A 20,687-nucleotide genomic window follows, 5' to 3' on the forward strand; every position below is an offset into this window, starting at 1 on the left:
GGACAAATGACCCAGAGACATGGCTTCAAATCCCACCACAGCAACTGCAAAATTCCATTAAGTAAATCAATCAGCGGTAATGATGACAACCATGAAGCCATAGCAGTCTTGTAAACATCTATTTCAGAGAAGGAATTCAATCTCAGCTGGTTGTGGCTTGAAGTGTTATTTGTAAAAATATGATTGGGAGTATATTTGAACAATAGCTATACACCAAGAACTTTCCTGAAGGACCTCAATCAGTGAACAGTTATCATGGCGATTAATTAATGTGGTCTGTTCCCTGTTTGAGTGCTGGCCCTTTGGTCATTGCAATTATCTTAAAATGAGCGTAATAGATCATAGCAACTCAGTATGTGCTGATGCAACTTTCTCAATCTTTTGGACAATTTTGGAAAAGTTTACCCAAAACCTAGGTATCACTGGAAAAATATCTAACAGGTTCGTTAGCATTCTTCAGAGAAAAAGCCTCCTTTTGTATCAGTTCAGTCCCTCGGCTGACAAGGATTCAGAGTAATTGGGAGGATGGCAGAAGTGGAGGTGATAAACAATCTTTTCACTCACAGCAGCAAAGATCTGAAATTCACTGTCTGAATTGTGTAGCAGATACCCATGTTACAATTAAAAAAACATCTTGAAGTGCACTAACCAACAAAAACAGGGAAATGTGATTTGCCAAAATAGTTTCCTTAGCTGGCATCTATGCCATGGGCCTTCGCCCAAGCTGTAAATTACTTTGATTCTGTGACTGCAGTCCCTCAGAACTATGTTGACTGCTCAGTGATATTGCCCAGCGATTCTTTCAGTTGTGGCTCACAGAGCTCACCATTTTCTCTGAGCTCTACAGCTGACCAATAAATAACAGCCCACATTCCCTAAGTTAATTTCAGAAAGCTGCAATTGTTTCTTTTTTCTAAAAGTCTTGCAACTCTCCTCTCCCTTCTCTGCTGCTCTGATCCGACTTCTTCTAGTTACAACCATTGGGGAGAAGGTACAGGAGTCTGAAGACCTGCACTCAGTGATTTAGGAACAGCTTTTTCCCACCTGCCATCTGATTTCTGCATGGTCCATGGACCCTTGTTGTCGGAGTATCTTGTTACTCTTCTTTTACACTAATTATTTTTACAATTTATAATTTTTTATGTTTTTGCACTATATGCTGCTGCAAAACAACACATTTCACATCATAAGTCAGTAATAATAAATCTAATTCTGACTTTATGTTACCAGAGACCACAATTGCTAGCAAGAAGTACAACAGGAGAAAGATTCCCAACAGACTAATCAATGTTTATAGGTCAGTAACTGGGTTACATTGGAGGTTAATGTTTCCAGTAGTGGGAGAGTCTAGGACCAGAGGGAACAACTCCAGAATAAAAGTATATCCCTTTATAACAGAGATGACGAGGAATTTATTTAGTCAGGGAGTAATAAATCTGTGGAATTCAATGCCACAGACGGCCATGGCGGCCAAGTCATTGGGTATATTTAGTTTGATGGGGTCTTGATTAGTAAGAGAGTAAAATGTTATGGGGAGAAGGCAGGGGAATGGGTGTGAGCGATTGAATGGCACAACAGACTTGACTGTCTGAATGGCCGAATTATGCTCCTGTGTCTTATGGATTAAGCATCACTTTAGGACCCCCCCAGCCGCTACCAGGCACTGACTAGGGAGAGGGCTGCCCAGTTAAGTCACTTGCTAGGTTACCAGTAGACCTCTTTGTTAAATAAATCCCTCAAATCAATTGAATGAAAATTATGGATCCAACAATTTCTTACCAGGATTGACTTGAGCTTTGGAATTCCCCAGGTAATGAAGTATCAATAGGAAGCACCAAAGCATTCTGGTTAGGAAGGCACTGCTCGGGGAGTTGGCTTTGCAGCAAAGGAGGTTCTTACAAAGGAGGTTTACATCTCTGAAAAAGAAAAATAAATAAAATAAACATTGGAATCACCGACAACATAAACCATGCAATCTTCACTGGTGACATGAACAATGGACTAATCCGCAGGAACAGATCGCAGAGATTAATCATGAATTAGGAATGCCACAAGTAACGCCAGAAAGACAGAGAGAGGGTTTTGAGGCATTAGTGAGAAAATAAAAAGAAAATTGGGAACAATCTGTTGAAGCATCAGAAAGGGAACAGACAGGATAAGATAGCAAGGAATGAAAGGACTAATTGCCAGGAAGATCAACGGAGAGCAAGAAGCCCGAGGGTGCCTTTGAGTCTGCATCCAGGGAGCTATACAATAACAAGCTCTGTTTTTATCCTGTTGATGTTTATGTTGCCCAGGCCCCGAGTCTCCCCTGACTCACCAATGGATGTAATAACTCTGGTCAACACTGTGCATGCATGGACTTGGCTGCACTCCACAAATTCCTCCATAACATCTCTTTCACGTTCTCTCTCGGCCAAAACACTCTCAAACTAAAAGGTCGTGACCAGTTTGATGGTATTGGTCAGCTCATGTAAGAAAACGCAATTCGTCCCATCTGCGCTGAAGAGCAGAAATCAGAACAGATAGACGGGGCTAAGCTGCACTTTACACAATGAATCCTGAACAAATACGAAGGAGAGTGACTAGATCTTGGCTTACACATTGGGATGAAGTCAGCAGGCAATACTTTGGTTTGCAATTAAATAATCTGTTAACCCCAATGTCTCCTTCCACATAAATGCACAGACTGTTTTAGGCATTTCAGCTGTTGAGTCACAAAGTCACAAGACAATTAGACCTTCTCAGATTTAATGGAATGTAAACACAACGCAGAAGTCGAACAAAGTCTGCCACCCATCTCATTATGTTTCAACACAGGGACCTCATTCTTCACCCCCTCTCTTCCCCCCCTCCCCCCCCACTCCAGAGTATCAGTACTCTGTTTAATGGTCATGAATGGTCATTTGGTGAAGGATTGTGTGGAAGACAATAATGCATGCTAAATGAATGCAAGAATAGAAGGAATAGGAGGAAGAGTGGGCCATTTGGCCCATCAAGCCTGCACAGCCATTTAGTAACATCTGGTGACCAGACCTTGGCCTCAGTTGCCTCTCCCTGCTTGGTCTCCACAACCTTCATTTGTTATTTTGGCCTTAACAGATTCAATTATTCACCCTCCAAAACTTCAATGGGATTTTAAAAAAAATCGGAAGATTCCTTTTCACAGAAACAATTCCTCCTCAAGCATCTAAAGTGGGTTGCCCTTTATTCTGAACATATGACCTCCACCAGTTCCCACAAGGATCCATCCTGCCCAAATCCCTGCTGGATCATGTAGTTTGAAATTAGATCCACTCCAATGTCAACATGCTCAACTTTTCTTCATTTCACAGAGAAAGCCCAGTGTGCTTAATCGGATTTTACCTGCTGCTGAACTGGCACATTGTTTCACCGTTCCGGAGAAATCTCTCTTGGTCTGCCCGCTGCCCTTCCCCACCACCTCGACTGGCCTGCTCCTTTTCTCAGTTCCAATGAAGGGTCCCAGACAGGGACCATTAACCATCTCTCATTCAGGGAACATAGAACAGTACAGCACAGTGCAGGCTCTTTGGCCCATTGTCTTGTGCTGACCTTTTAACCTACTCCAAGATCAATCTAACCCTTCCCTCTGACAAAGCCCTTCATTTTTCTTTCATGAGTTTCTGAAATGTTCCTAATGTATCTGCCTCTGCCACCACCCCTGCCAGTCCGTTCCACTCTCCGTGCAAAAGGAAATTACCTCTGACATCCCTCCACACTTTCCTCCAATCAATTTAAAAGTAGGACCTCTCGTACTACCTTGGAAAAAAGACACTAGTTGAACACTCTAGCTATGCTGTTTGTTAGCTTATAGACCTCTATCACATCATCTCTCCTCTTTGAGCAGAGGAGGATGAAAGCTCTAGCTTCCTCAGCTTTCCTTACAAAATAAGTCTAATCCAGGCAGCATCCTGGCAAATCTCCTTTGCACCCTCTCCAAAGCTTCCACATCTTTTCTATAATGAGGTGACTAGAACTGAATAAAATGATCTAAGTGTAGTCTAACCAGAGTTTATAGAACTGCACATTACCTCACTGTTCTTGAACTCACCGAATGAAGTTCAACACACAATTTACCTTCTTAACCACCCTATCAACTTGTGTAGAAACTTTTGAGAAATCTATGGACTTGGACCCCGACATCTCTCTGTTCCTCCACACTGCTAAGAAACAAAGAATTGAAAGCACATTTGTATTCAAAGTATTTATGCAACATACAACACTGGTTAGTTTTCCCCCACAGACAGCCACGAAACAAGAACCATGGAACCCGTTCAAAAAAAAACCTCAACCCCCTTTCCCCCATGTGAAAAAAAACACAGAAATGGCAACAAAAAAAGTGTAAAAACACAGAATATAACATAATCAAAACACATATTTGAGTTCAGCTCGGTGTTCCTTTATCTAAAGGCCATCCCAATTCACAATCACCAAACTAGCAATAAAAATAAAAGGAGTGACCAGAAAAACTGGAAACACATAATAACATTGCGGGGGGAAGGGGGGGTGAAGAGAGGGAGAGAGAGAGAGAGAGAGAGAGGGGGGGGAGAGGGGGAGAGGGGGAGGGGAGAGGGGAGAGGGAAGGGGAGGGGGAAAGGGAAGGGGAGGGGGAAAGGGAAGGGGAGGGGGAAAGGGGAGGGGAGGGGGGAGGGGGAGGGGGGAGGGGGAGGGGGGAGGGGGAGAGGTGGGGAGAGATAATTTAAACGCAAGGAACTTCCATCAGGAGCAGTGGGCGAGAGAGAGACCATCACACGCGGCCAACTCCCTCCAGCAGCAGCAAGCGAGAGGCTGGTGTATGGCGCTGAAACCTTGCTGGGTTTGATGATTTCAATTTTCCTTGGTGCTTCCAGTGGCGAGATTGGTGAGAAATGGAGTTGATCATGGCCCCGCACCATCTCCGGGCTTCTGGGCTTTGCTTGCAGCCTTGTGGAACCCTTTCAGAGACAGCAAAGCGCCAGATCCCTCAAACGGTCCGAAAACACACCGCCAGAATGCAGATCGCAGACTCCAACAGTTACAGGACCGCATTTGAAATAAAAGGACACAATCCTGCCATAAATCTTGCATTCTGCCTTCAAGTTCAACCCCCAAAAGTATATCACCTCATACTTTCCCAGACAGAACTTCATCTGCCACTCCTCAGCCCAGCTCTGCACATGCACTAGACACAAAATGTTAAAGAAACTCAGCAGGTCAGGCAGCATCTATGAGAACGATAAACAGTTGATGCTTTGGACTGAAACCCTTCATCAGAAAGGAAGGGGTAAGAAGCTGGAATAAGAAGGCGGGGGTCCAAGCTAGAAGGCAATAGGTGAAGCCAAGCTAATTGGGGAGGGGAGGATGAAATGAAAAGCCGAGAGGTGATAGGTGGAAAAGGTAAAGGGCTGAAGAAGAAGGAATGTGATAGGAGAAGAGAGTGGACCATTGGAGAAAGGGAAGGAGGAAGGGAATCTGAGAGAGGTGATAGGCAGGTGAGGAGAAGAGAAGGGGTAAGAGGGGAGCCAGAAAGGGGAATGGAAAAGGAGAGGGGGGGGAGGGAGAGAAATTAATGTAAGTTAAAAAATTGATGTTCATACTGTCAGGTTGGAGGCTACCCAGATGGTGTTGCTCCTCCAGGCTGTGAGTGGCTCATCGTAGCAGTAGAGGAGGCCATGGACCGACATGTCAGGATGGGAATGGGCAGTGGAACTAAAATGGATGGCCACTGGAAAATCATGCTTGTTCTGGATGGAGCAAAGGTCATCGACAAATCAGTCACCCAATCTGCATCAGGTCTCACTGACGTAGAGGAGGCTACACCAGGTGTACCGGATACAGGAGATAACCCTGAAAGACTTTGCAAGTATAGTGTTGCCTCACCTGGAAGAACTGTTTCTGCAGGGATAAATGCCAGGAGGTATATCAGTGGGGAGGAATGAATGGACAAGGAATCATGGAGAGAATGAACCCTGTGGAAAGCGAAGAGTGAAGAGGGGTAAAGATGTGTTTGGTGGTAAGATCCCATTGAAGCTGGCGGAAGTTGAGGGACATGATGTGCTGGATGCAGAGGCTCATGGAATGGTAGGTAGGACAAGAGGAATTCTAACTCCATTAAGGCAGTGGGAAGGTGGGGTAAGGGCAGATGTCAGGGAAATGGAAGAGATGTAGGTGAAGGCAGCATCAATGGTAAATGAAGGGAAAGACTGTTCTTTAAAGGAGGAGGACACTTCTGATGTTCTGGAAAGGAAAACCTCATCTTGGAAACAGATGTGAAGAGATGAAGGAACTGAGAAAGTGGAAAACCTCTACAAATTTCTACAAACTGCTACAAACGTAACATGGACAACATTCTGACTGGCTGCATCACCACCTGGTTTGGGTCGTGGGGGGGCTACTGCTCAAGATCAAAGTGAGTTGCAGAGACTTACAAAATTAGTCAGCTCTGTCATAAAAGTTGCTGGTGAATGCAGCAGGCCAGGCAGTATCTCTAGGAAGAGGTGCAGTCCTGACGAAGGGTCTCGGCCTGAAACGTCGACTGCACCTCTTCCTAGAGACCCTGCCTGGCCTGTTGCGTTCACCAGCAACTTTTATGTGTGTTGCTTGAATTTCCAGCATCTGCAGAATTCCTGTTGCTTGCAGCTCTGTCATCTTTGTCTCTGTAGCGTCCAATACATCAGCGGTCCCCAACCACCGGGCTTCGGACCAGTACCAGGCCGCGAGGAAACGATACGAGTCAGCTGCACCTTTCCTCATTCCCTGTCACGCACTGTTGAACTTGAACATAGGGTTGCCAACTGTCCCGTATTTGCCGGGACATCCCGTATATTGGGCTAAATTGGTTTGTCCCATACGGGACCGCCCTTGTCCCGTATCTCCCCCGTTAAGGTAGAATATTCCTATGAAACCTTTCGTGCTGAAATGGCGTAAAGCCAAGAAGCAATTACCATTAATTTATATGAGAAAAATTTTTGAACATTCCCAGACTCAAAAAATAACCTACCAAATTGTATGAAATAACACATAAAACTTAAAATAACACTAACGTATAGTAAAAGCAGGAATGATATGATAAGTACACGGCCTATATAACGTAGAACTAATGTATGTACAGTATAGTCGGGAAGATTAAGCCAAAACTGATTTGTGTTAAAAAATTGGCACGTCACTGACGTATGCGCACGTCACTGACGCATGCGCACACAGGTGCCCGTGCAAGGCTTCATGGTCATGGTAGTCTTTTTGGGGTAAACACGAGTGTCCCGGGATTTGACTGCTACTTTTGTCCCTTATTTGGGAGTGAGAAAGTTGGCAACCTTAACTGTAAAAGACATGTTGAGGTGAGTTTAACCCTACTTAATCAACCACCCCCCCCCCTCCAGTCAGCCGGTCCACAAGAATATTGTCAATATTAAGCCGGTCCGCGGTGCAAAAATGGTTGGGGACCGCTGCAATACATCTTCAAGGTGCGGTGCCTTAGGAAGGGGCATCCATTATTAAGGACCACCACCACCCAGGACATGCCCTCTTCTCATTGCTACTATCAGGAAAGAGGCACAGAAGCCTGAAGGCACATACGCAGTGATCCAGGAACAACTTTTCCCCTCTGCCATCTGATTTCTAAATGGACGTTGAACCCATGAACACTACCTTACTACTTTTTATTTCTGTTTCTATTGCACTACGTATTTGACTATTTGATAGACACGTATATACTTACTACAATTCAGTTTTTTTCTCTCTTTTTTTGTCATGTATTTCATTGTACTGCTACTGTAAAGCTAACAAATTTCACAACATATGCCAGTGATATTAAACCTGATTCTGAATTTGAGAATGGCATTTTTACAAGTGACAGGGTGGGAAGAAGTAGTCAAGATAACTGTGAGAGTCAGTAGGTTTATAAACTGTATCAGTAGATAACAATCAAAGATAACTTTCTAACTCGAGAAATGGAGACAGAGAGATCGAGTAAAGGGAGAGAGGTGTCCGCAATGGACCAAGTGAATTTAAAGGTGGGGGAAAGCTGGAGGCAAAACTGATGAAATTAACATTAGTATCAAACTGGCTGATAATGGTGTGCTGTTGTAGTCTGCCAAACTGGCCACTGCCTCACAGAGGCCAAATGTCACCTCCACATATCGTCCTCTGGACCAAAACTCCACCACCAAACATGAGAACATTGCCTTCTACACAATTGAAGAACTTACTTGTTCAGGAATTCTTCCTTCCACAGCTTCCAACATTTTAGTTTCCCAGCCATGCAGAGACCTCTTTTACCTTCTGCTCCAGATCCACAAGGACAGTGTGAGCAAACCAATTGTTTCACCCCATTTCTGCCTCACTAAACTTGTTTCTTTCTATCCTATACTAACTCTTACAAATGTCTACAGATGTATGGTGGAGAGCACTCTGACCAGTTGCATCAGAGCCTGGCATGGAACCTCCAAAGCACAGGGTTGCAAGAGGCTGCAGAAGGTTTATAGAATCAGCCAGCTCCATCACAGGGGATTTCTCTCCCTGCCATCGAGGACATTTTCAAAGAGTGGTGCCTCAAGAAGGCTACATCCATCTCTGAGGACCCTCACCCTCCAGGACATATCACAATTGGGAAAGAGGCACGGAGCCTAAAGGCCAATTTATACTTGTGCATCAAATCGACGTCATAGGTACGGCGTAGCCGCGTATCCTACGCCGTAACCTGATGCGCACCTCCCCAAAAATGTAACTACACATCGCGGTGATGCAGACCGCAACAACTGTGATTGGTCTGTTTGGTAGCATCGCATTTCCTCCTACGCTGCAAGAGCTTCCCATTGGGCGACTGAAGGGCAAGGAAGGAACTCTGGCTGCAATGCTTTCCATAAAGCTTTACAGACCTCCGAAATTATGGAGGACCCAGTGCTTGATGCCAGTTTTTAGCTAGCTGCTACAGCCTGTTGACTTCCACCTGAAGCTAAAACTTGAATGGTGATTGCCAGTCTCTGAGTATACTGTGCATACACTAATGCGAAATAAATGGTTGGAGACGATGAACCAAATCGTCAAATCTACCTGCCGACATTCGAAAATATTTGAAATGCATTTCCTCATCCATGTCTCTCAGTGGCCAGACAAGCACAGAAAATTCACCCTCCTTCAGTTTCAGTCGCCATTGTTTGAAGTTTGAGTTTCTTTGTGTTGAGCCTCAACATGAAGAAACTCAACACAGCAGCATAGAAACCCCACCGCCAACTAGCGTTTTGGCGGTGAATTGCAGAGCGAAGCAGACACACTAACGCACAAGTATAAATGCTCACAACGGCGTAGCCCACTTACTTAAGCTAGTACGCACAAATATAAATACTTACAATGCGCATAGGTCACTTGCGTAGGTTACCGCGTCGAGTTAACGCACAAGTATAAATCAGCCTTAAGGGTCCACAGTCGACAATTTAGGAACAGCTTTTTCCCATCTACAATCAGATTTTTGAACAATCCATTATTATTCCCTTTTTCTGCATTATTTTATTACATAACTTACAGTAATTGTTTTTGCATTGTACCGCTGCAACAAAACAACAAATTTCAAGTCATTTAGAACAGTGATAACTTGATTTTGATTTTCCATTTGATTCTTTTTCCCCCAATACACACACTTGATGACACTTCCGACACCTCTGAAAATTTGGCAGCTTCCATGTCCCTGGTCACCATGATATACATTTCTATCCCGCGTCAGGAGAGTCTGAAGCCCTCCGCTTCTTCCTGAAACACTTTTCCTCCACCAACATACACATTCACTTGGTGGAACTTCTCTCTAAACCTCAGGGTTGTAAGTAGTGACGTATGTGCGCTGATAATACATTTTACTTTGAAATCAAAGGTATTACAAAGGGCATTCATATGAGCTGAGCTACACTTCTCTTTTTGAGGGATTAATTTCAGTCCTATCAAAGCCCGCTCCTCATACCTTTTTCTAGTACATTGACAACTGCATCGGTAATGTTTCCTGCACTCATGCAGATCTTAAAAATTATATCAAGCTCCTGATGCAGGGTTTCATCAACAATTCCTTTCCACCCACAGATGCTGCTCGACCCACTGAGGTCCCCCCGGCTGCTGGTTTGTTGGTTGAAGCATCATTTCTGCAACTAGTTTGCACTCTGCACTCACCTTCACATGATCCATCTCTGACCCTTCCCTTTCTGGATTTCTCTTTCGCCGTTTGGGAGGACAGGATAGCTAGCACATCCCTTAAAAGCCACAGGCTCCCATAGGTACCTTGACTGGATATTTCTTCCCAACCTGCCTCTTGTAAGGATTCCATTCCACTCTGCAAGTTTCTCTGTCACATTTGCTCCGACGACGACACATTCCTCTGAAGTGCCTCACTTCCTCCTTGACCACGGCTTTCTCTCCACCGTAGAATACAGATCCCTAGACCGCATCTCATCTATTTCCTGCACTTCTGCTCCAGACAAGAGCAAGAATAAGTTCCACCCCCTTGTATTCCACCAGGTATTGCATTCAGTGGAGCATCCACTGCAATTTCTGCTCCAAGAAGATCCCACCACTATACACACATTCCTCTCTTCTTTCAGTATTTCAGTGAAATATCTTCTTCACATCCTCTCTATCTCGGCCTTTCAGTATTAGATATGTTTCAATGAGATCCCCCCCCCAACATTTTTCTAAAATCTAATGAGTATAGGCACAGGGCCATCAAATGCTAACCCTTTCATTCCCAGAATCATTCTTAAGAACTTCCTCTCGACCATCTCCAATGCAAGTACACCTTTTCTCGGGGAGGTAGTCACCCCTAGGTTGCAAGAGGCAGATGAAAGGGTGACTGTCCCGAGAGGGAAGGGAAATAGGCAGCTGCCACAGACTATCCCTGTGGCCATTCTCTTCCATAACAAGTATACCACTTTGACTACTGCCGGGGGAGGGGGGAATGACCATCCCGGTGGAGCCACAGCAACTGAGACTTTGGTATTGAGGGAAAGGGCCAGAGGGGGAATGCAGTGGTGATAGGAGATTCCATAGTCAGAGGAGTACATAGGAGAGTCTTTGGACGTGATAGGAGACCAGGATAGTATGTTGTCTACCAAGTGCCAGGGTCAGGGACGTCTTGGGTCATGTCCACGACATTCTAAAGGGGGAGGGTGAGCAGCCAGACATCTTGGTACATATTGGTACCAATGATATAGGAAAGGAAAGAGAGCAGGTCCTAAAGAGAGAATTTAGAGAGCTAGGTAGAAGGCTGAAAAACAGGACCTCCAGGGTACCAATCTCTGGGTTGGTACCTGTGCCACGCAATAATGAGGGCAAGAATAGAATGAGATGGCAGATGAAGCGTGGCTGAGGAACTGATGCAGGGGACAGGATTTCAGATGTATGGATCATGAGATCTCTTCTGGAAAAGGTACAAAAGGGAGGGGCTACACTTGAACCCGAGAGGGACCAATATCCTTGCAGGCAGGTTTGCTAGAGCTGATGGGGAGGGCTTAAACTAATTTGGCAGCGGTATGGGAACCAGAATGATAGGGCTGAGGGCAGGGATGTTGGTTTACAAACAGAGGTAGTGTATGAGTTTGTCAGAAAGGACAGGCAGATGATAGGGCAAAATTGCAGTCAGTGGGATGGGTTGCAGTATAGCCCATCCCAATGACAAAATTGAAAAGGGCAACAAATACAGGATTCACGGTGTTAGTACAGGGCTATGGTAGGAAACACTGTCACATGGTGTGAGCAGAATTATCTGCAGCTTAATGTGAAAAAAGACTAAGGAGCTGGTGGTAGACCTGAGGAGAGCTAAGGCACCGGTGACCCCTGTTTCCATCCAGGGGCTCAGTGTGGACATGGTGGAGGATTACAAATACCTGGGGATACGAATTGACAATAAACTGGACTGGTCAAAGAACACTGAGGCTGTCTACAATAAGGGTCAGAGCCATCTCTATTTCCTGAGGAGAATGAGGTCCTTTAACATCTGTCGGACGATGCTGAGGATGTTCTACGAGTCTGTGGTGGTCAGTGCGATCATGTTTGCTGTTGTGTGCTGGGGCAGCAGGCTGAGGGTAGCAGACACCAACAGAATCAACAAACTCATTCGTAAGGCCAGTGATGTTGTGGGGATGGAACTGGACTCTCTGACGGTGGTGTCTGAAAAGAGGATGCTGTCCAAGTTGCATGCCATCTTGGACAATGTCTCCCATCCACTACATAATGTACTGGTTGGGCACAGGAGTACATTCAGCCAGAGACTCATTCCACCAAGATGCAACACAGAGCGTCATAGGAAGTCATTCCTGCCTGTGGCCATCAAACTTTACAACTCCTCCCTTCTCCCTTGGAGGGTCAGACACCCGGAGCCAATAGGCTGGTCCTGGACTTACTTCCTGGCATAATTTACATAATATTATTTAATTATTTATGGTTTTATTACTATTTAATTACTTATGGTGCAACTGTAACGAAAACCAAATTCCCCCGGGATCAATGAAGTATGACTATTATATTTGAATGCACGCAGTATACGAAATAAGGTAGATGATCTTGTAGCGCAGTTAGGGACTGGCGGGTATGACATTATGGGTATCACGAAGTCATGGCTGAAAGACAATTGTAGTTCAGAGCTTACATCCAAGGATACAGAATCTATCGAAAAGACAGGCAGGAAGGCAGAGGAGGACGAGTGGCTCTGCTGCAAAAAAAAAAATGAAATCCAACCTTTAGAAAGAGGTGACATAGAATTGGAAGATGTAGAATCCATATGGGTAAAGTTAAGAAACTGCAAGGGCAAGAAGATCCTATTGGGAGTAATTTACAGGCCTCCCAACAGTGGCCAGGATGTGGTCTACAAATTACAGCAGGTGAAAGAAAAAACATATCAAAAAGGCAATATTATGTTAGTCATGGCGTTTTCAATATGCAGATAGATTGGCAAAATGAAGTTGAAGCTGGATCCCAAGTGAGAAAATTTGTGGAATGCCTCCAAGATGGCATTTTGGAGCACCTTGAGGTTGAGCCCACTAGGAGATCAGCTATTCTGGATTAGGTGTTGTCTAATTAACCAGATATGAATAGAGAGCTGAAGATAAAGGAACCCTTAAGAATCAGTGATTATAATATGATAGAATTCACCCTGCAATTTGAGAGAGAGAAGCTAAAGTCAGATGTATCAGTGTTAAAGGAAATAACAGAGGCACGAGAGAGGAGCTGGCCAAAGTTGATTGGAAAAGGACACTAGCAGGGATGCCAGTGGAACAGCAATGGTTGGGAGTTTCTGAGAGCAATTTGGAAGGTGCAGTACAGATACATGCCAAAGGTGTGGTATTCTAACAATATATACAAAATGCTGGAGGAACTCAGCAGGCCAGGCAGCATCAATGGAAAAGCGCATATTCAATGTTTCAGGCAGAGGCTCTTCGTCAGTACTGGAGAGAAAAGATGCTGTAAATAACTCCCATCTGAGTCTTCTTACCCTTGAAGTTTCTTTATGTACTAACAAGGACCCTTTTTCTCCAGTCCCGATGAAGGGGCTCAGCCCGAAATGTCAAATATACTCTTTTCATAGATGCTGCCTGGCCTGTGAGGTCTGTCAGCATTTTGTGTGGGTTGCTTGGATTTCCAGCATCTGCAGATTTTCTCCTGTTTGTGAAGTGTTCTGAAGGCAGGATGATGCAACCGCAGCTGACAAGGGAAGTCACAGCCAACGTAAAAGCAAAAGGGAGGGTGTACAACAGAGCAAAAATTAGTCAGAAGTTAAAGGATTGGGAAATTTTTAAAACTATCAGAAGGTAACTAAAAAAACCAAAAGGGAGGGAAACATGAAATGTGAAAGTAAGCTAGCCAACAATATCAAAAATAATACCAAATTTTTTTCAGATATATAAAGAGTTAAAGAGAGGCGAGAGTAGCCATTGAACTGCTGGAAGATGATGCTGCAGAGATAGTAATGGGGACAAGGAAGTAGCGGGCAAACTGAGTAAGTATTTTGTATCAGTCTTCACCGTGGAACACGCTAGTAGCATGCCAGAAGTTCAAGAGCGTCAAGGGGCAGAAGTGAGTGCAGCTGCCATTACTATGGAGAAGCTGCTTGGGAAACTGAACGGTCTGAAGGTAGATAAGTCACCTAGACCAGATGGACTACATCCAAGAATCTCCTGCCCTTCCTCCTAACCATCGAATCTCCTACCACTATCGCTCTGCCTGACTTTACCCTTCCCTGCTCAGGCTCAGAGCCAGCCACAATGCCACTGACCTGGCTGCTGTTGCTGTCCCTTAAAAGGTCATTCCTCCCCACAGTATTCAAAAAGAATATACTCATTGCCGAGGGGAATAGCCACAGAGGTACCCTGCACTGACTGCTTACTCCCTTTCCTTCTGCTGAGGTTTTCAGGCTGCTGGCTGGCCCCGAGTGCATCAGGCTCCAGACCCTGCTCCTTGAACTTGTTAGTCAGCAGCTGCAGTTGGATCCACCTCCTGCAGATGTAGTGAACAGGGAGACTGTAAGCTACCCTGAAATCCCACATCACACAGGACTGGTGTTGCACTACCATCCTGCCTATGCACGTTATACCTCTAACTTTTAGCCTCTGCCTGTTCTTGCTTTAGCCTATTGAGCCAAGCCTGACCACTCTAACACTGTCTACTGCAACAATAGCCACAGCAACAATGGCCACTTTACTTATACCCCCTTCTTTTTATTGGCCCCTGCTGAGTGCCTGAAAGATCTTTATGATTGCAGCCCACTGAGAAGTTCCAAAAGGCCTTGAGCTCTTTTTAAACCTGGTGAGGAAAGCCCACAAGGAATTGTCTCCAACTCACTCCGCGATCTCCTGCTGGGCAGACAAGCCCTGACAGGCCTCAGGCGCTTTTTAAATTGGTACATAAAGTCACCTGAGGTGTTTTTGTTTTCCACCGCTGCTCCCTGATCTGACAAGTTAGTTTTCTCAATAAGTTTGGTTTTTATTTCACATTTCTTGTAATAACCCCGAGAGCCTTCTTTCCACCCGATCCAATAGAGGCATTTTCCACCTTTAAAAAAACAAACTGTTTGCTGTAATTAACTTGGGGCAGTTATAGAAACAATTCCTTACCTTGAAACTCCATTCTCAATACCTAAAAAAAAATCGAATGTTCCATGAATCTTCCCAGGTTCAACTTGGGCAGTATCCTGGTGAATCTCTTCTGCACTTTCTCCTATGCAATCTTGACTGTTGTATTCTGTGGTGATCAGAGCTGAACACAATATTCCAGCTATGGCCTCACCAATGTATATGCTTGCCAATTTTGTGTTTCATAGACTAGGTCTCCGAGATCCCACTGGACTGCAGAGAACTGTTGTCTCTCCCTGCTCAACAACATTCCCACATTCTATTGTTTCTGCCAGAGTGGATGCCTTCACGCGTTCCCAAATTATACTTCATCTATCAATCTGTTGCCAATTAAATTTTAATATATCTTTATCACTTTACAGAAACACGAGAAATTCTCAGAAATTCCCATCATAATGAGCTTGGTCTCGTTAATATGATGCATTTCTCCTGACCATTTTCCAGGGGATGTGTTGCCCTTTAGCACCATCATTATGCTTCATACTTCTTCTTTCACAAAGCGGATGTTTTAAATTCCTGCTGCCTTTTGCCCCTTGACTTTCCATTATTATTGCAATGTTCAATGTTTTTTTTAAAGCTGACATGTTTATTCAGTGTCTAGCATTTGCTTAGTTATGGAGTAATAGGGCATGGTAACAGGCCCTTCAGCCCAACTGGTCCCTGCTGACCACAGCATCCTCCCTGCTAGCCCCAGTTGCTTGTGTTCTGCCCAGAACCCTTATAAGCCCTTCGCCTCCATGTACCTATGCAAAAGCCTCTTAAATGCTGTAATTCTATCCAGCTAGACCATTTCCTCTAGCAATTCATTCCATGTATTCACTATCCTCAGTGTAAAAAAGTTATCTCTCAAGTGTCTTTTAAATCTCTCCCGTTGTATCTGTGTCCTCGTCCTAGGAAAATGACTATGATTGCCCACCTTATCCATACCCTTCATGATTTTGTGAACTTCTTTTAGCTCTCCTCTCATTCTATGCTCCAAGGGATAAAGATCCAGAGTGGCCAATCTCTCCCTATAATTCAGACCTTTATTCCAGGCAGCATCCTCGTAAATGTCTTCTGAACCTTCTCCAGATTGGCAGTGTCTTTCCTATAACAGGGTGATCAGAACAGTATACAATTTTGGGGCACCACGATAGCGTAGTGGTTAGCATGACGCTATTACAGCTCGGGGTGTTGGAGTCTGGAGTTTGATCCTGGCATCCTCTGTAAGGAGTCTCTGTACATCCTCCCCTGGAAGGTGTGGATCTCAGGACCTTCCTGTTTCCTCCCACTGTCCAAAAAGACGTATTGGGTAGGTTAACTGGTTATTGCAAATCTTCCCATGATTAGGTTAGGGCAGATGGGGCTCGTCAGCTGTGGTTGGCAACTCATCTCGGAGAAGCAAAGCACTGATTTCAAACCTCCATTGTCGTGCTTATGGGGAAGGCTTCAGGAGTTAACCCAGAGGGAAAAATCCAGAGCTGGAGTCCCTAGGACAGTCCTATGTTGAGTTCAATGCTGACTGGCAACTTGTGTGACACTGCTGGCACCAAACAGTATCGGTCTCTGCCGTTCCTTTGGGTTTATTAGATACCTGGAGAGGGGGAGCTTGCTACATGGGCAACAGCTTGCATATCTAGACAGCTAGGTCGTTATCATCCATGGCCAACCTATACCGACAGAGGCCTCAGGGTTAGGGTTAAATCGGGATTGTCAGAGGTTGCTGGGCAGTGCAGCTCGAAGGGCTGGAAAGGCCTATTCCACTCCATCTCTAAATTTAAAAAAAGACAACAAAAAAACAATACTCCTAGAGCTGTTTTACCAACAACTTATAAAACTGCACTATAATCTCCCTGTCCTAAACTCCATGCCTGACTGAAAACGGCCAGTACGCTAAAGACCTTCTTCATCACCCTGTCCACTTAACGTGGCTGTTTTCAGCCATTTACATTTGTACTCCCAGGTCACTCTGTTCCACAACACTTGTAGGTGCCCTTCCATTCACTGTATAGCTCCTGTTCTGGTTGAATGTACAAATGCATCACTTCACATTCACCTAGGTTGAAATCCATTTGCCAGGGGTTGCAAATCTTTTTGAAAGCACGCATTCAAATTGGCGATAATGTTCTAAAAGTTTCTCCCACATGATATAGTAATTTTGAACTGAGATTATCACCCATTCATGAATTAGTAATCATAATTATGAACTTTTTTTTTAAAGGAGAAAGGATGAGTTCTGTTGCTTATTCATTGTTTGACCTTCAGTAAAAGTATCATAGAAACAGACTGAAAGAAATGAACTATTTTAGAAAACTTGTTCTAAAAGTATTAATATTAATCTTTTAAAAAGACGATTGAAAAATAACAATTTCTGAATAGTACTATTATTGTAACTGTTTACGATTAAATACTGCTGTATACACCAGATCTGCAAGGATTTCAAATTGTAATCATCCAAAGTCACATGGTCTCACAACTATCTAGCTGGCATGTGATATTTCCTGTGAAAACATCTCATCTCATTATTCCCAGGTTTTAAAAAAAATCATTCACTGCTTCATTTGGTAGTAAAGATAATCGTTATGTATGTTTTTATTATGGGTGAGTTTTAATTGAGGGACATATACCGCATGCCATCAAAATGTTTACGTGTGCCGTAGATTCACCTCCCCTGACCAGTTGCCATTGCTCAGCCTCTCTCCGTGACTGATCAAGATTTTATTGCAAGTCATGTTAACCAACAAGACCCCCTATATCATCAGCAAACTTTCTACTCTTGCCATGTACATTCACATGCAAATCATTTACATAAGTCATGAATAAAAGCGGTCCCAACACTGACTCCTGGGGCACCCCATTCAGTCAGACTTACAGCCATCACCCTCTGCTTCCCTTCATCGAGTCAATTCTGAATTCTATGGCACCCAGGTTTCCAGATCAGTCTGCCATGTGGAACTTATCAAAGGCTTTACTAAATCCACATAGACAACATCTACTGCAACATCTTTATATATCCCTTTAGTTAGCTCTTTGAAAAATTTCAAAAGATATGTCAGACATATCCTCTCATGCATACAACGATATTGATTAATCCTGATCAGGCCTTGACTATCCAAGTGATGGCAGATCTTGTACCTCAGAATTCCCTTCAGTAACCTCCCTACAATGAAGTCAGCCTGTCCTTCAAATGGGGTTTAAATGGTCCCATTTATTATCAGAGAACGCATGCAGTATACAACCTGAAATACTTAAATCTTCACAGACATCCACAAAAAACAGAAGAACCCCAAAGCCCCCTTTCCCCCCTCCCCAGTGCAAGCAGTAGCGAGCTTCAACACATCAACCTCCGCCTTCCCCCCATCTATTTCAACAAATCAGCATCAGCGCCCACATCCTACAAGCAACAGCAACGCACCCAAAGAGAGACCATGATCTTGCTACCCTTCTTGAATAGTGAAACGATATTAGCCTCCTTCCAGTCTCCTGGAACTTCATCAGTGGCTAACAACGAAGCAAATATTTCTACAAGCACCTCTGCGATTTCTTCCCTGGCCTCCCATAAGATTGAGGGATGCACATTGACAGGTTTTAGGAATTTGCCCAACTTAATACACCAAAAGACTGCAACTACCTCCTGCCTCACAGTATGCAAGATCTTACTACTGGTTACCCTCATTACTTCGGTATCCATGATTTTCTCCTGAGTACACGCTAAGGAAAATAGACATTAAAAACATCACCCTTCTCCTGCGGCTTCACAAAAGACCATCAGGGATGCCGATGACGTTTGCTAATCACAGCTCCTACATTCATATCAAAGTAATGATAACAAGGGTAGCAGCACTGAACCTTGTGGAATACCACTGATCTCAGGCTTCTGATCACAAAGCAATTCTCCAGCATCACACTCTGCCTTCAGTTATCAAGCCAACATTTGATCCAACTTTCTAACCTGTCTTAAGTTTGGCGGGCTCCAACCTTTTCAACTAGCTTTCCACATGGTACTGTCTCAGAAGCCTTACTTGCTCTATGTAAACTAACATCATCAATAAGTTGTTATTTCTTCAAAAAACTCAAAACACATTAGTCAAACATGATTTTTATTTTTTTACCATCCTTGATCAACCCCAAGTCTGGACTCATCCCATTCCTCAATTACTTCTTTAATAACTTTCCTACCTGAGGTAGAAATATAATTCCACGGTGTTTCCCTGCTGCTGCTGCTGCTGCTGCTGGATACAAGCACGTAGCTTCTGGTTGTTAACTTCCTCTGATAATCCCTATTTTCTTTATTTTATATTCGTCATCCTTCACTGATGTCTCAATATTTCCCAATCCTCTTGCCTATCACTAATCTTCCCATCAATGTTTGCCTTGATTTTGGAATTAGCCTCAACTTCCTTAGTTAACCACAGTCTTCATTTCCAAATGGATTTATTTTCTGACGAAAATTATGAAATATCAACTTCGATGCCTGCTACTCTTTTATCTTCCATTTTACACACTGTTCAGTTCATTACGTTCCATAGCATGGGAAATAGCCACAAAAGAGACTGCGGATGTTGGAATCTTGAGCAAAAAGCTTGCTGCTGGATATACACTGGGAATGGAAAACGGTCCTTGTGTCAATGTTGGCCATCAGTTACCTTCCACACTAATCTCATTTTCCACAATCTGCCCCTAGTAGTTTTTGCTTCGGTGTTTTAATTGCTCATCTAAATTTATCTTAAATATTCTGATTTTTTTTTTACCTTCACCACTGCTTCAGGCAGCAAATTCCAGACTTCTCACAATCAAAGAGTCACACAGCAGGGAAAAAAAGCCCTTCGGCCCGTCAAGTCGGTGCTGACCAATAATCCTACACCGATCATATTTTATTCTCCCCACATTCTACCAGTTCCCCTCCAGATATGACCACTCACTAACACACCAGGGACAATACTTACAGGGTAAGACTTATTCTTTATCATAGTCTTAGACTCCCAGAGTTGAGCAGCCCAGAACAGCCCACCGAGTCCGCACAGATCCTCGACTAGTCCCACAAAATTCTCCCCACATTCCCTTCAGCTTCACCCATATTCTACCACCAACTTACACTGGCCATTTAACATACCAATCTCACCGCATCAGGAAAGAAGCCACAATAATCAAAGACCCCACCCACTCTGGACATTCTCTTTCCTCCCCTCATCCATCAGGCAGACCTTACAAAAGCCTGAACCACCAGGCTCAAGGGGAGTTTGAACCCCACTGTTAAAAGTCTACTTACAGTAAATTGGACTCTTGGCCTCACAATTTATTGTTTACCACACTGTACTTTCTCTGTAGCTGTTACACTTTATTGTGCATTTTTATTGTTTTACCTAGTTCTACCAAAATGCACTGTGTAAAGATTTGACCTACATGAACAGTATGCAAGACAAACTTTTCACTGTATCTTGATACATGTTACAATAATAAACCAGTTCCATTTCCATCCAGCATGTCTTTGGGATGTGGGAGGAAATTCAGCACCCATAGGAAATCCATGCAACACAGGGAGAGCGTGCAAACTCCACACAGTCAACACCCGAGGTTCAGAGCTCCATCGATAGCCTTTGACATTCT

General features: G+C 44.0%; 1 protein-coding gene across 5 annotated transcripts in view; it reads right to left on the minus strand.

Moving 5' to 3' along the window:
- LOC134359991 (discoidin domain-containing receptor 2-like) overlaps positions 1–20,687 on the minus strand; it is a 107,717-nt gene that overhangs the window by 57,638 nt on the left and 29,392 nt on the right. For 2 of the 5 annotated variants that reach the window (XM_063073931.1, XM_063073932.1), the window contains exons 2-3: positions 9,348–9,452; positions 1,780–1,916 (exon numbers count right to left, since the gene is read on the minus strand). In XM_063073931.1, the coding sequence (XP_062930001.1) occupies positions 1,780–1,843 (64 nt within the window). In that variant the 5' untranslated portion in view covers positions 1,844–1,916; positions 9,348–9,452. Of the gene's footprint in view, positions 1–1,779; positions 1,917–2,320; positions 2,343–9,347; positions 9,453–15,083; positions 15,187–20,687 lie in introns of those variants that run through there. The other 3 variants (XM_063073933.1, XM_063073936.1, XM_063073935.1) reach the window with 3 other exon arrangements.

The sequence above is a fragment of the Mobula hypostoma genome, chromosome 21, assembly GCF_963921235.1.
Source record: "Mobula hypostoma chromosome 21, sMobHyp1.1, whole genome shotgun sequence".
NCBI lineage: Eukaryota > Metazoa > Chordata > Chondrichthyes > Myliobatiformes > Myliobatidae > Mobula > Mobula hypostoma.